Below are 16,441 nucleotides of genomic sequence, written 5' to 3'. Positions count from 1 at the left end.
TCTCTAAACAAAAACATATTAACATGGTTATAAAACAGGGATAAAATATGATTTCTGTTATGTTTAACAATGTTAATTCCTGCATTTCTTCAACTATTCGTGAATGGGGAAGAGGATATACTTCTGTGTATGTTTTTCTTATAAGCCAATGTCTGTCTTACGATTAATCTGAAGGCGTAGATGGACAATTCAATGTCAAAAGCAGAAAACTTAGAAATGCAACATTATAGTCACTGTTGATCTGAGCTTTTAAAAAACTCTTCCTTCTCATCAGTGGAAATAACAATGGCTTTTCAACTTTTCGAAGAACCATTTTACCTGTAGCACTTTTTGTTGATTGATATTTCTTTGTGTTCTGTTGCATTTAAGTTGGGAACCAGACATATTGTAGAAACAATGCAAGTTGCAGGGCATCGTATCAACACTCTCTTTATGTGTGGTGGTCTGAGCAAGAACCCTCTCTTTGTCCAAATGCATGCAGACATCGTTGGTAAGTTTCAGAATACAGCGAAAGAAAAGAGCACTAAACTGAGTCTAGCATTCCTGTTCCTTGGCTGAAGAAATTGCAGGGTGAATATTATGACACGTTCATAACAATAATCAGCAAACAAGTAATATCTTAATCTTTCCAATACAGATAGACCCTTGATTTATAACCATTTGTTTGGTGACTGTTCGAAGTTACAATGGCATTGAAAAAAGCGACATAAGTTTTTCGCAGTTACGACTGTTACAGCATCCCGATGGTGATGTGATCAGAATTTAGATGCTTGGCAACTGACATATATTTATGATGGTTGCAGTGTCCCGGAATCATGTGATCATCTTTTATGACCGTCTGACAAGCAAAGTCAATGGGGAAGCCAGATTCATTTAACAACCCTGTAATTAACTTGACAACTGCAGTGACTCATTTAACAACTGCAGCAAGAATGGTCATAAAATGGAGCAAAGCTCGCTTAAGAACTGTCTTACTTAGCAACGGAAATTTGGGGCTCAATTGTGATCATGTCAAGGAGTGCCTGTAGATTGGGATTCTGCCATTATACATTTTACCTTTCCTGGTTAATATTAATAGTATCTCAGTGTTTCATTGGAAAAGTTAAAATCATTAAGCTGAACCACAGCTAGATGCAAGTAGGATGGATCAAAGATTTTCAGTGAAAAAAGGGGCATTCGACTCTCAAAAAACCTGAGAAGAGCCAAAATACAATAGTAAAGCCTACATTTTATAAGGATTTATCCTTTTACATTGTTCTGAGAGGCATGGCAATAATTATAAATTGTGCTGAAATTGATGAATTAGTCTGATTCAAATCAAAAACAAATTCCAATGTTCCTATATAAAAATAAGTAAATACACTAATTGAAATGGTTCATAGTATTGTGAAATAATATTTCTGATGCTGTCCAGAAATAACAGTTGTATTTTCTGATTGATTATTTCTCAATTACTGGTTGAAAGTAGATGAATAATTTTAATTTTTCAAGTAACTCAACCACGTAAACCATGTATTGTAGGATTTAATATGTCTTTTGATTCAAAGTAGGCAAGGAGTTGCATTTCATTCATAATATCCCGTGGTGTGCTAGTATTTGCCATTTCTCAAATACTAAAGATACATAATATTGGCACATTTTAAATTGGAAGAAGATGTCAGGAGATTCATTTTTCTGGTCAAAATGTCAATCGCATTTATAGCGAATTACCTGTCTATTAGAGGAGATCCTAATTCACCTAACTTGTCTTTACGCATGAGTATTTTTGGATATATCTTGTGGTTAGAAGGAATACATATTTCACCTGTGGAAAATGTATTTCTACAGTTCTAAAAGGTTGGGATTAAAAGCAAACCATGAACCATATGGGCCCTTTTTTTCTTCAGAGGAACCAATATGGTTTAGATCAAGTCTAAAGCTTGGGCTCTGGGTATTTGCTTTTAGATTTGCATCTCTTCCAACATCAAACCAGGAATTGAGATCAAAATCAGCATTAAGTAATTACATTTCTTGAAAGCAGAAAAAGTGAACCAAATGATAAGGTCTTGACCTGGGCTAGATATGCACAAGAGGCTGTTGCCACAGCAGTCTTTTCTATTTGTCCAATGTGATTTTATCAAGCGTACCTTTTTCCTTATCTAATACAAATAGCTTTGGAACCAAGAACTCCTTTCTGATGTCTCAAATTAAAGATCTATTAATAGATAATTCTGATTAAATTTTAAACTGGGGTCCTTTGACTGTATCTAACAGCCAAGCAGAACATGGACAAAGAGGCCTTTCTGCAGCTTAGGAATTTTTCCTGATTGTAGGAACTGTGATTGACAAAGGATGTCAGAGTTCATCTGACTAAAATGCTCTTGGTTTTCTTGCCCTCATTAAAATCTATCTGATAAAATAGTTAACATTCCTTTATCAATCCCCTATTCTTCCAGGAAAAGACAGGGAAATACTGAATATATTACTGTTAAATTCAAGTACCCATTAGCCAATTATACGGGCTACCAATAGATAATTTCATAGACCATTTAAAAGCCTACGTTTCATATTGTTCAGAAGGCAAGATGAATTCATTCATTGTTTGAAGGCACTTACAATGATGTGAAACATAAGCACCAAGTAAATTTAAAAAATACATTTAAAGCATGGCAGCTATAAAGTCAATTTATAACTTAGTTCCTCCACAAGTTTAAACAATTGTATTTTGTCAAAATATTTTTTAACCACGAAAAACCTACTAATTTAATCTATGCATCCTGAGATAGTATTTATCACTACAGGTTTCTTAATGCTGCCCTTGACTGATTCCACCTTGAATTTGGCTTGCATTTAATGCTTAGGGGACACCAAGAAGATCATACCAAAAAGCCATATCAGCCTTTAAAAAGAAGCAACTGTTTTAATACTTCAGGGAGAGGTGTTTCTTACATGCTTCCTACCTCAGGTCCTTTAACTGATCTGTTGTCTTTGCCTAGGCATGCCTGTTGTTCTAGCCCAAGAAGTGGAATCTGTGCTAATGGGTGCTGCTATTCTTGGAGTCTGTGCTTCTAAAGACTTTGCTTCCCTACAGGTATGTAATCACAGAAGGTTCATGTTGAATACAACAACTTGAACTCTGTTTTGCTCTGTTCTACCCCAGGCACGTTATAATTTAGAAGGGGAGAAAATGCAGGTTTTGATCATTGCAAAAGCCAGTGTTCTTAGCCAAATTTTCTGTTTATGGGTTGGTTGGTTGGTTAAGGTTAAGTAAGGACACGGAGCACACAAGTGCTGTATAATATGGCCTAGTCATTCAAGACAGAGAAATTCAGCATGGAATTGGAATTAAATTTACTTTTAATGCTAGAGTTTTGAGGCATCATTAGCAAATAGTGAATTCTGCACTGGGAAATTAGTAGACATTCTAATTTATGAAGTGTTGACACATATCACTGAGTGAACATGCAGTGTACTAAATTATGTTGGGTTGGTCACAATCAAAAAGGGAAATCAATTAAATTTGCTGTTGAAACAGAAGTGGCAATAGTAACAACCAGGCATGATAGTACAAAGAATTCTGATACCACTGAAGCGAGTAAATGTATTCTTTTTGTTGAGTTCAGCATATTTATAGAGGTAGTGCAAAAGATTCTGTTCCTCAGTATAAAGACTAATGGAAAATAACTAGGCTAAGTCCTTCAGTGGATTTTTTTTGAAAAAAAAATCTATTTCCTGGAGATTTATAGTTGTTTTAGTGTTTTAATGATTAATAATCAGTTTGTGCTTATACTCTGTGCTTATTCTCTGTGGTAGACTCCTAAATTGTTTTTCCTCTGGATTATTCTTCTGACAAAAAGGGATTTTGTTTGTAGAACATTGTATATTAAGAACAATTTCCCATATCTATTGCATTTGCTTCATGAATACCACCACACTTCTGCTTTGACAATGGTCTGACCCTCACTAACTTAGGAAGAAGTCCTATTGAACACAGAGGTGAATATTTTAATAACTCATAGCAGAAATTTATTTACTTTAACAATGCAGTTGGGTCATACAAGTCAAAATGTAGTTAGGTCATATGAGTCAAATGCATAGCATTTAAATGGAAATATATATGGGGAGGGGATGGGACTCTTTATTTGGCAATCTCCTAGTTTTATCACTCACCATAACTATTTTTGACAGAGTTTACACTCAAGGCCATGATTTTTATGGGTTTATAAAAGTCATACAGTTTGTTTGTCTACTGTATATTAATCAGAGCAATTGCCTTATGGAAGCTAATGATAGCTTTCTTTGCAATTACACTTGGACTGGCCTTTGCTAATTAAAGTAGCAAAGACCTACCTACAGCGAATAGGAAATATTGCTCCTATATTTTTTTTTAGAAAGTGTAAAATAGCTGAAGTGCAAAATTACATTAAATGACAATCCTGTATTAATAAGATAATTATGGCTTGGCAACATCCTTCCTAGCTAGTGTATCAGTCCTGCAATAATAGATCTTTTCCTCATTGTGAACCTCTTCTGTTAAGCTATTATTATAATTTAAAATAGTTAATAATAGTTTTCTCCTGTGAAAGGATACTCAGTGACAGTGGCAATTTGGCTTGTATATATAAGCAAGCAAACAGATCATACTTTAAATTTCAGTTTATGAGCTGTGCATACAATAGGTTGTAAATGCAGAGTTTCTCTGACAGCTGTTAAATGAACAACTGCTGCTCTTCTGTGGATGTTTCCAGCTTTTCCAGAAAATGACATTCCCTGAAATTTATCCAGTACAGGTGGTCTTCAACTTATGACTATGATAGAACCAAACATTTATTTTGCTAAGCAAGACACTTGTTAAGTGAGTTTTGCACATTTCTCAACATCTCTTACCACAATGGTTGTAAGTGTGAAAAATGGCCATAGGTCCCTTTTTTCAGTGCTGTTGTAACTTGGAACAGTCACGAAATACTTGGTTGTAAGTCAAGGACTATCTGTATTGGGACTTCCATGTAAATGTAAATATAGCACATTTTCCCTGCGTATATTCACTTTCTAATTTTTGACTACATATAGGTAGTCCTTGGATTACAACCACTTGTTTAGTGACTGTTCAAAGTTATGATGGCATGGAATTACTGTTATTTACAATCTGTCCCTGAGGTTCCAGGGACACATCTCCCCCCCCCCCCATGTCACGGGATCATTATTTGGGCACTTCGCAACCAGTTACCACTTATGAGAGTTGAAGCATCCCAAAGTCATGTGATCACCATTCACGACCTTCCCTTCTGGCTTCCTGCTAGTGAAGACAATGGGAAAGCTGGCAAAGAAGATTGCAAGTTGCTCCCCTAAATTCCTTTCTTCTGGGGAACCCCATTATGGAATATGAGATCTTGTACTACATAGCAGCTGTATGCCTGCCAACACTCCATAACACATGGCACATCCCTCTGGCCCACAGCCCCACCATTGGCACATCCTTGTGCCCATAGCCCCATTGGCATGTCCGCATTCTCTAGTGCCCCATGTGGCTCTTGCCCACCTGTGGTGCTCACCACGGTGTACCTCCAGCCCATGTCAACCAACCAATGCTCCATAGTGCCCTACCATGGTATCTCCTCCACTCCCCTGCAGCACCTGCACATACATCCGTGTTCCTGCCTGCCTGGTATTCCTGCTTCTTGCCACCTAATGACCCACACAGTTATTTATTTTTTATTTTTTATTTTATTATTCACACTTATAGACCGCCCCCTCTCCCGGAGAGGACTCGGGGCGGTGTACAGTCACTAAAATACATTATAAAATACATACATAAACAATTAAATTAATACTGGTGAAGGAGGTTATGAGACTGTAATCGAATAATAAATATAATACGTTAAAAAACCTATAAAACCCTTAAAACCCAATTAAAATAATAAATCCCGGGAGATAAAACTAAGAAAGTGCCAGGCCAGCTGATCGAAATAGGTGAGTCTTTAACTTTTGCCGGAAGGAGCGGAGGTCGGTGGCAGTTCGAATGTCTGGGGGGAGGTCATTCCAGAGGGTTGGGCCCATCACAGAGAAGGATCTACTCCTAGGTGTCGCCCGCTGGCATTGCCTAGCAGACGGCACCAGGAGGAGCCCCTCCCTGTGTGAGCGGATAGGTCGCAGGGACGTGTGTGGTAGGATGCGATCCTGCAGATAACTAGGTCCTCTGCCATGGAGCGCTTTAAAGATGGTGATCAATACCTTGAAACGCACCCGAAAGGCTACAGGTAGCCAGTGCAGCTCGCGCAGGAGAGGTGTTACGTGGGAGTAGCGAGTACTTCCCATAATAACCCGCGCGGCTGCGTTCTGAACTAGCTGCAGTCTCCGGATGCGTCCCAAGGGAAGCCCCATGTAGAGGGCATTGCAGTAGTCCAGGCGAGACGTCACCAGCGCATGAGTGACCGTGCGCAAGGCACTCCGGTCCAGTAGGGGGCGCAATTGGCGCACCAGGCGAACCTGGTGGAATGCCCCCCTTGCCACGGCTGCCACATGGTCCTCCATTGACAGCCGGGCATCAAGGAGGACACCCAAATTGCGCGCCCGCTCCACAGGGGACAACTGTTCGCCCCCTATGGCCAGCGATGGAGTCAGCTGGCTGAACCGAGGTGCCGGCAACCACAGCCACTCGGTCTTGGAGGGGTTGAGTTTGAGTCTGTTGTCCCCCATCCAGACCCCGACGGCCTCCAAACACCGGGACATCACTTCGACAGCCTCGTTGGGGTGGTTTGGGGTTGAAATATACAGCTGAGTATCATCAGCGTAGAAGTGGTATTCAACCCCAAAACCACGGATGATCTCACCCAGCGGCTTCACATATGCGTTGAACAGGAGAGGCGAGAGGACCGACCCCTGTGGCACCCCACAAGTGAGTGGCCTCAGGGACGACCTCTGTCCCCCTGTCAACACACATTGCTTCCGGTCAGAGAGGTAGGAGCCGAACCACCGCAAAACGGTGCCTCCGACTCCCATCCCCTCCAACCGGCGCAATAGGATACAATGGTCGATGGTATCAAAAGCCGCCGAGAGGTCTAATAGGACCAGGATAGAGGAGCAACCCCTATCTCTGGCCCTCCAGAGATCATCGACCAACGCGACCAAGGCTGTCTCGGTGCTGTGCCCGGGTCGGAAGCCGGACTGGCGTGGGTCTAGATAATCGGATTCGTCTAGGTGTCGTGGGAGCTGCTGCGCCACCACATTCTCAACAACCTTCGCCACGAAGGGAAGGTTGGAGACTGGACGATAGTTAGCTAGCTCCATTGGGTCGAGTGAAGGCCTCTTGAGCAAGGGTCTCACCACCGCCTCTTTCAAGGCGGTTGGTAAGTATCCCTCACCCAATGATGCGCTCACCAGGCCCAGGAGCCAGCCTCGTGTCACCTCCCAGGCTGCCAGTACCAGCCAAGAGGGGCACGGGTCCGTTAAACAAGTGGTGGGTCGCAGCCGTCCACGCAACCTGTCCAAATCCTCGGGGGCAACAGAGTCAAACTCCTCCCAGAGTGGTCTCTCAAGACTCGCTGTTGGCGGCTCGTCTGGTCCACTGACGGAGGTCCACCCGCTCCGGATCTGATCGATTTTGTCCTGAAGATATTCCCCAAACTCCTCTGCTCTACCCTGTAAGGGTGTCTCCCGCACCCTCTGCGATAGAAGGGAGCGGGTCACCCTAAACAGGGCGGCAGGGCGGTTATCCGCGGACGCAATAAGAGCAGCACAATGTCTACGTTTGGCCGCTCTTATTGCCACAAGGTAAGTCCGCAAATAGGCTCTTACCTGTGTTCGGTCAGATTCGGAGCGTGAGGACCTCCACCTGCTCTCTAGACGTCTCCTCTGGCGCTTCATCACCCTAAGCTCCTCATTAAACCAAGGGGCCCGGGTGGGTCGATGCCGCAGGAGAGGTCGCAAAGGCGCAACCCGGTCCAAGGCCCCAGTCGTCGCCCTATTCCAGGCGGTCACTAGGTCCTCGGAGCGGGAGCGGGACAAGGCTACAGGAATTGGCCCAAGCTCCGTCTGGAATCTATCAGATTCCATCAGGTGCCTGGGGCGGTACCAGTTTATAGAGTCTGGTTCCGCCTCCTCGCGGTGGGGGATAGCGCCAGGGAAGTCCAGCCGGAGGGATGAGTGGTCTGACCATGACAGGGGCGTGATGACTAAATCCCCTATTCCCAGATCACTCGTCCACTGTTCAGATACAAAAATGAGGTCCAGTGTGTGGCCCCCTTCGTGCGTGGGGCCCTGCACTAATTGGGTCAGGTCCATGGCCGTCATGGAAGCCATGAACTCCCGAGCCGCCTCGGAAGCCGTTCCCATTGACGGCAAGTTGAAGTCCTCCATGACCAAGAGTCTGGGAGTCTCAACTGCCGTCGCAGAGATTAGCTCGAGGAGCTCGGGCAGGGCTGCTGATGCATAGCGAGGAGCCAAGTATACAATCAGCAAGCCCCACTGCCTCCCTGGGCCCCAGTTCACACCAAGGGACTCACACCCGGGTATCTGAGGAACAGTGAACTCCCTCGGCTCTAAACATTCCCGCATAACCACCGCCACCCCTCCACCCTTCCAGGGACTACAATGGTAAATGGGACTGCCAGGTTTACTGTCGTTAAGCGATACAGTCATGTGACATCCCACTCTATGACCACGTAACTTGGCAATGGAAATTCCAGTCCAGTCATAATCTGAGGACTGCCTTTGGTTGTAAACTATTTGCGCTAGATTGCTGAGGCATTTCAATGCATAGTGGAATCATTCCTTTACCTATTGGGAAAACCTTGCTTTAGATGTGGCTAAACAGCCCTGCTATGATGCTCTTCTCCATGTACAATGTGGTTGCTATGGTGAACCATTGCTAGTCGCAAAACACCAGAACATCAGAAGGCAAAGTGATGGCAAGGTGAGTTATTCTAGCCCCTCCATCAATATTAACCTTTCTTTATCTTTCTGGTTTATTTTTTTTTTCTTTTTAGAAAATGATCACTTTTACAACAATGCACTGGGATGTACTGTAGTTCCTTACTCTATTTTTCTTATCACACCCACAGGACCTTTGTGGAATCAAAGGATTTTCTTGAATATAAAGATAATTCTGGAAGCTAGTATTTTGATAAAGTTTTTAACACATTTAAAGAGGGGATGGGATTCTGGTGGGCACCCAGGAAGATATGCAGAGTCTCTTTGATGTCTGTGGTTTCTTATGTATTTTTAGGATAAGGGAAGGGTTGGGAGACTAAGTTTGATCATCCTCAACTATGGAAATTGATACACATTGCTGAGCTGTGTGTCTCGGCTCAGCGATAAAATGAAGCAAGCAACTTTGAACTTCTGAAGAAGAAGAAGAATCCAGTATGTAGAGACAGGCACACACTTGGAAAACCAGTTTTATGTCTTAGCATCTTTGCAAACCCAGCCAAATATAGTTAACAAACTAAGATTTATTTGAACCTAGTTACCTGGGCAATACAAGCCTAGTAATTGTTTTCCATTGTAATGTGAAGCGCACATTGTCTCCCCCAGAGTCTAGTAGTTGCAGAAATCCAAACCAGAATTTCAGAATAATCAAGACATATAAATTTCATCCATATTTTCCCAATGTAAACAATTGTTTTTGTCTAGCCATTTCTACTGATTTATTTTTGCTTGGTTGTACACCTTTAAGGGGAATGAAGATATAAATACTTTATGCTAATAACTGTATAGATCACATTTAGAAACTAAATTAACTTGACTCAATTAAATTAGTGTAGACCGCCTTCATTCATCTCATTATAAAAATGTAAAAAAATATCTTATACTAGGAAGAAATACTAATTAGTTGGTGTAATCATCTTGTGTAAACATAGTATTGAAAAGGTAAAGCTAATGAATCATTTTGTTGGCTTGCTGTTAATGCATTTTCTAAATGGCTCTTGATACATTTTATTTTCGATTCCTTTAATCAGGGAATTGCTAACTGGGCAGAAGGAAGAGATGAAGTTCTGAAAGTTCACACTAGCAGGGAGAACTAGTTTAAGATGTTCTAATTGTCTTATTTCATCCGTTGCCAAAAGAATTTAGAACAGAGTTAAGAAAGATCATCTTGAATTTTATAAAAAGCTATTTTTTATGGAAGGGAGTTTTTGATTTGAGTTTGGAAGTTGTGTTTGTTATCTTCAGAACAAAGAGGAAAATGAAGATATTCTTTTGCATACCATGAAGAAGAGTAAGAATACAGGCAGTCCTTGACTTTTAACATTTCATTTAATAACCGTTCGAAGTTAAAACGGCACTGAAAAAAGCAACTTGACTTTTTTCACATGACCACTGCAGCGCCTCCGTGGTCATATGATCAAAATTCAGACGCTTGACTCATATTTATGTCAGTTAAAGCTGATGATCCCCTTTTGCAACCCTCTGACAAGCAAAGTCAATGGGGAAGCCGGATTCACCTAACAACTGTGTAACTAATTTACCAACTGCAGTGATTATTTAACGAATGTGGCGAGAAAGGTTGTAAAATGGGGCAAAATTCACTTAACTAATGTCTCACTTAGCACCAGAAATTTTGGACTCAGTTGTGTCATACGTTGGGGAATACCTGTACGGCATGTTCAGTAAAAATGATTTTCACAACCAATGGTATAGTATCCTCTGTGTTAGCCTGGGGAAACAATTACTTAGGCAGGACATTGCAAAACTTTCACATTACCTCAGCCATTCACCCAAGACTTTGCTGCACATAAACAAAACCCAGATCCATCCAATCTATTATATCCAGGTGTCTAGATATATAGAGAGTGCCAGGAGAGGGGGGTCGGATGGAAAGAAAACCTTGCCTAGACTTGCCCAACAAGTTTACTTTAATCCCATCTTTGTGGACAAAAATCTTTTGTCTCAAGTTAGATTAACATTAAGGAAGTCCTGTGCTTCCTTCCCTATATAGCCTTGCCACTGATTTCGTCTTTTTTTCTTTCCCTTTTTCTTTCCCCAGAGAAAATATAAATCCTTTTCCCCCCTCAAATTTTGCCTCTTCTATGTGTAATCCTTCTTCGGTTCTAACCTCAACCTGAAAACGCAAGCAAGGCTCAAGAAACCTTCATTCTAGAGTGAAGGTGAACCAAATTGGCACATGAAGCCATGTCGCCTGGCACATGCAGCCTTGCCTGTTTGTCTTCCGGGTTTCTGGATAATAAGCTGTCCTTCATGTGCATGGCATTGCCGAAAACTGGTGTGCGCATGCGCACCAGCCGGCTGATTTCTGGGTGCGCATGCGCACCAGAACCCAGAAGTTCGGCTTTTCCAGAGCGTGATCCCTTCACACGCGTGGTGCTGTTTCAGTGCTGTTGTACTTGTAATAGTTGGTAAACAAGTGGTTGTAAGTTGAGGACTAACTGTACATGGATACTCATGAATTCTGGTTGCATTTTGAGTGTGACAGAAGAGATATTAAGAAAGACCAATTGGGAGAAAGCCCAGTGACTATAAGACATAGCAAATACATAATAATGCTAATTTTAGTAATTTATCATCAGAAACCAAAAAAGCATCTCTTGCAGCAGTCCTCTTGTACTTCCCTCTGTGGAATGATTTCAATCCCAATATCTAGAATGCTTGACTGGCCCAAGAAAGTGGGACATGCCAAAAGTACAGTAATTATGGGATGCCAATGCCCTTGAGGTTCTTCCAGTCTTCATCAAAATGGTGGGGATAGGAGCAATCCACCTTTTATATCTCAACTAAGTCTTAAGAAGAAAGAGAACTAGGAGTGAGAGAGGTTGAATAATACCTCTGTGGGATTATGTCTGTCCTTACAAGGTGCAAGGCAACCTAACATTTTTAATATCACTGTATACGCAGACAAGAATAGCACATATATATATATATATATGCATTTTTTTCTGCACATGTAATAATGCTAACATGTAGCATGGATCTACAGGACCCTAGGGTGTAAATGGACACTTGGCTGGTTCTAATATCAGTCAAATAATTTTAATTGGACCTGCATTTAAATTTTTGTGTATGATACAACTGGCTTATTAGGGGTTTTTTTTGTGAGATGTTATAGAGCGAACAATGTATGTATTAATTTCTTGGCTGGAACAACTGTCCTGGGGGAATGATGGGAATAGTCTATGATTTGCAGATTTAATATTATGCTAACATAATGTTCTCACAGGCAGGCTAAATTTATTAGCCTCATGCGTGGTTATTGTTTACTTGACATATGATAGAAATTGACATCTGTTACCCTTCTCCCTCATTATCCCCTTTTCCCGTTTTCTTCTCCCCTCTCATCCTATCCTATCCTATCCTATCCAGTAGGGTGCATTATTATAACCAGTTCAATAGGTATTTTATCCCTGTAATTCCTCATCAAAAGCAGATAGGAATTGTCCACCATGCAAAGGTTTATACTATCTATAAACCCCCCCACCCCCCACCCCCAAACTGATAAATGAAACCTGGTACCATGTCCCCCGTTCTTTGCTAAATTAGCTAGATGGAAGTATCAAATTTATTCAAGAATCTGAGGTTCATTACTTGGGAATATAATGCTAAACCACTGTGTACCTTTATATCTAGGAAAGTCCCATTCCTCTGCAGTACACAATTTTAGTGCCCACCTTAACAATAATTGTGTCATCTTGGCACTTACAGAATAGCTGCAGTAATTTATAAGACATGACCCAGAAAGTTTAGTGTTTTTGATGCCACTTTCTCATGAATGTGTTATGTAATTAGGTTTTCAAGTTTATAGTTAAAGAAGTGTCATGGAAATGGCACATTATGTTCTATTTGGATAGAATTGAAAGGGTGCTTATTTTTTGGAGTTAAAATCAGGCTTGCTTATTTTTTCTATTAGTTCAGTTTGAGAGTTACAATATTTTACTATTATTTATCATTTCTAAGAGCCACGGAGTATGATTATTTATTTATACTGTATAGTGATGCATTGAGCAATCAAGAAAATCTTTTAGAAATGCTGGAATAATGTTGAGAAATGCCAAAATAGTTTAGGAAATGCATTTTTATAGGTGGTAATGGAATATAGATATTGCCATCACCCATTGTAGTTTATCATATGTTATTTTATGTTAGTTCATTATTGTTTAATTTAACAATGACAATAGTATACAGCTGCATACTAAGTACTATGCAAGTTGAAATGCTAGCCCAACAGTCCAGATTCTAGTTTATATTAGTTTAATTAACTTATTTTTAGTTTGGGTTTTTTGACATTCTCTAGTTTTAAAGCAAAGTCTTTAGATTTTGGCAATTAACATCATCACTTAAATGTGGCATCTGAATAGTTAGAGCATAGTTATACATACACATTCTAATCCTACACATTTATTTTAAAAATAGTCTCATTGTTGAAGTGAAACATCTTCAAAAGTGCTGAAGATGTTCAGTTGAATTTTCAACCAAAATTGTACATCTGATTTTAAGCAGCCTGTAATCTGAATGTAGACATCTGGGGTAGAGGAGAGGGACGTGTATTTGCAAGCGGGAAGAGAGAAAAGTTTCCACATGTGAAATTCACATGAAGGAAGACTCAGCAGAAATTTTCTTCCTAAGTCATAACTTTAAATTTGAGTAAAGACTTCAAATTATGCCCTGACATACATTCCTGAAGTAACATAATAATCTTGTACTGAACCTACTGAAAGCAGATTTACACATTGCATGCTTACTGCAGGAAATACATATGTGCTATTATGGCAGCGATGTGACCAATGCCCAGGTTTGTGACTTTTGCATGTCTTTAAAGTAAAGGAAAGCTGAATTAAGATTGTAAGTATAGCTGCGGTTTCACTTAGTGACCACTTTGCTTGTAATGACCAAGTTGCTGGTTCCAGTTGTGGTCACAAAAGGAAGGATACCTGTATTCATTTTAGGAAACTTTAGGTACAAAATACTATTGTTAGCTTCAGCAATGGCAAGAGCTGTCCTTAATTCCAATAATAATATTGGAAATGAGGTTTTGCAATTAAAACCATTCAGTTATCCTATCTATAGATACTATAAATTATTTGGAGATGGAGATATACATATAGCTATTATTAAGATGTATATTAATCATTGTAGTTAAATTAAAATGTCAGTAATTACATGAAAATATACACAAAGGATATATTTTAATATTTTGAGCACAGTCGCCCCCCCAGTGAATAGTTAAGATTAGAAGAGATAGTGAAAGCGCAGAACAATATTGAAAGAAATAAAAAAAAATGTTCTGGAAGTGGATGAAGAGAACTAAAAGAAGAGCCTCTAGAATGTGAATGTAATTAAACATAAAAATGTTGAAATGGTTTGGGATAAAACTAAAGGGAATGAAGCTCAAATGCTATGATATGTCAAAGAATTTGTACTGTGATATGTCAAAGAATAAAACTGAAACAAATGCTATTAATGTTAAGAGTCCAAGGGAAAAAATGTTGAATAGGAAGTCATAAATGCTGTGAGAATGTTGAAAAATGATACATCTGCAGGTGTAGAACATATAATGGGAAATGTCAAAATATGGACGTGGCTTTCCTATGAAGTGGCTGTGTGACATTTTTAGCATGTGTGGGAAGAGCACATCTGTCCCTGATGTTAGGAAGAATGCTGTTATTGTTCTCTTATTTGAAAGGAGATTAGCTTGTTAAGTGTGTCTGGAAAAGTGTTTGGCAGAGTTTCTTACTGAAGGGTACAAGAGGTGACAATAAGCAGAATTTGTGAACCGCACTGCATTTTTATGTTAGGCAGGGGCTGTGCACAACAACTGTTTTTTTTTTCCTGCTCAGGAAATCATTGAGAAATGTACAAATGTGAGAAAGAAAGTTTTATTGCACATTTGCTTATTTTAAGGAAGTACATGAGAAAGTGAATAGGCTTTAATTACTGGACATTTTGCCTAACTATGGAGCTGAGGTTTGTTTGCTAGATGTGATAAGTGTGGCATAGATTTACTCACAAGTAAATTATATACGAGAATAAATGGAATATTTAGTGAGTGAAATAAAGTAGGGAGCAGGGAGGTAAGATGAGGGTGTGGGATGTCCCGTCAGTTGCTCAATGTATTTATGAATAAATATATTTGAAATACTAGTGGCATTAGAGAAGTGTTGATTAGTGATTGCATATGGAGTTAGAATCATAGGGCTGGAAGGAATCTTGGAGGTCTTCCAGTTCAACCCCACTCCATGGCAGCAGTCCTTATACCAGCCTGGAAAATAGGTTGTCCAAAGTTTCCTTGAAAACCTCCAGCAATGGAATACCCACAACTCTAGGAGGGAAGCAATCATTCTCACTATCAGGAAGTTCCCCCTTCTGTCCAGGTTGGATCTCCTCTGAATAGTGTACACCCATTGCTTCTTGACCTGCCTTCAAATGCTATGGAGAATGCATCAACCTCCCCTTCCCTTTCAAGTATTGAAAGACAGCTATCAGGTCTCCCCTAAACCTTTTCTTAGTTATGCTAAACATAACTATTTCCCTCAACCATTCACCATGTAATTTAGTTTCCAGACCCTCATCATCTTTGTTTCTTTTCTCTTCCCTCTTTTCTAGGATCTCATCAGCTTTTTTTGTATAATGATAACCAGAACTGGGCATAGTACAGGTAGTCCTCAATGTATGGTCACAATTGAGCCCAAAATTTCTGTTGCTAAATGAAACATTTGTTAAGTAAGCTTTGCCCCAGTTTACAACTTTTCTTGACACAGTTGTTAAGTGAATCAAGTGCAATATACAACAGTACCATCATTTCCCCATGATCTTGGTGCTTTTTATATAGCTGAGTTTGTGTTATCCCTTGAGAACCCAAATTATTTGCTTCCCATGTAGGAGAGGTTATACGATGCAATGAGGAATCTGGGTCTAAAAATCAGATCAAACAAGACTATAATAGCTGTTTAACACATACAATTGAATAAACAGTTCACCACTTATATGTAAGTGGTGAAAAGGTAGAGCAAATTCCATCAGTTTGTGTGCCTTGGTACAATGTTCACTAATGATGGTGAAATGGAGAATATTTGTTGAAAGAAACAGAGTTTTCTATAACGGCATACCTCTGACCACTTTGGTCAAAATAAAGGCTTATGTATATCAGGAGAAGCATGTGAGTTCAGTGCAGATAAAATGGGTATTTAAAAGAAGGTTGTTTTGAAGGGTGAATGTGTCCTCAATGCATGTGAACTGAATACAAAAATCAGTGATCAATAGGAATAAACTCTCTTAAGATCTTAAAGGAAGAACTAATGAAGATTTAATCGCAGTATTTGTTGGTTTATATGTGTATATGAAAAAACATACCTACTTTACATGACTCAAGGAAGTTTATATTAAGATAGTAAAGTGTAAATAAAAAAAAACCTAAGTTAAATGCATGAAAGAAGAATGAGTCAAGATGAAGAGGAATTGGTAAAATTCTCATAAAAGACCAAGATGAACAGTCTGAATTTCAAGTGGCAGAATA

The 16,441-nt window shown here is 39.9% G+C and overlaps 1 protein-coding gene across 6 annotated transcripts in view; it reads left to right on the top strand.

Moving 5' to 3' along the window:
- FGGY (FGGY carbohydrate kinase domain containing) overlaps positions 1-16,441 on the top strand; it is a 228,847-nt gene that overhangs the window by 162,335 nt on the left and 50,071 nt on the right. For 5 of the 6 annotated variants that reach the window (XM_081946309.1, XM_081946311.1, XM_081946310.1 and 2 more), the window contains exons 13-14: positions 370-490; positions 2,976-3,070. The exons of the other annotated variant lie outside the window; for it this stretch is intronic. In XM_081946309.1, the coding sequence (XP_081802435.1) occupies positions 370-490; positions 2,976-3,070 (216 nt within the window). The remainder of the gene's footprint in view (positions 1-369; positions 491-2,975; positions 3,071-16,441) is intronic. 6 annotated transcript variants of the gene reach the window in all.

Source organism: Natrix helvetica (genome assembly GCF_964273705.1).
Source record: "Natrix helvetica genome assembly, chromosome: 3".
Taxonomy (NCBI): Eukaryota; Metazoa; Chordata; class Lepidosauria; order Squamata; family Natricidae; genus Natrix; species Natrix helvetica.
This window is presented reverse-complemented; position numbering and strand designations above follow the sequence as displayed.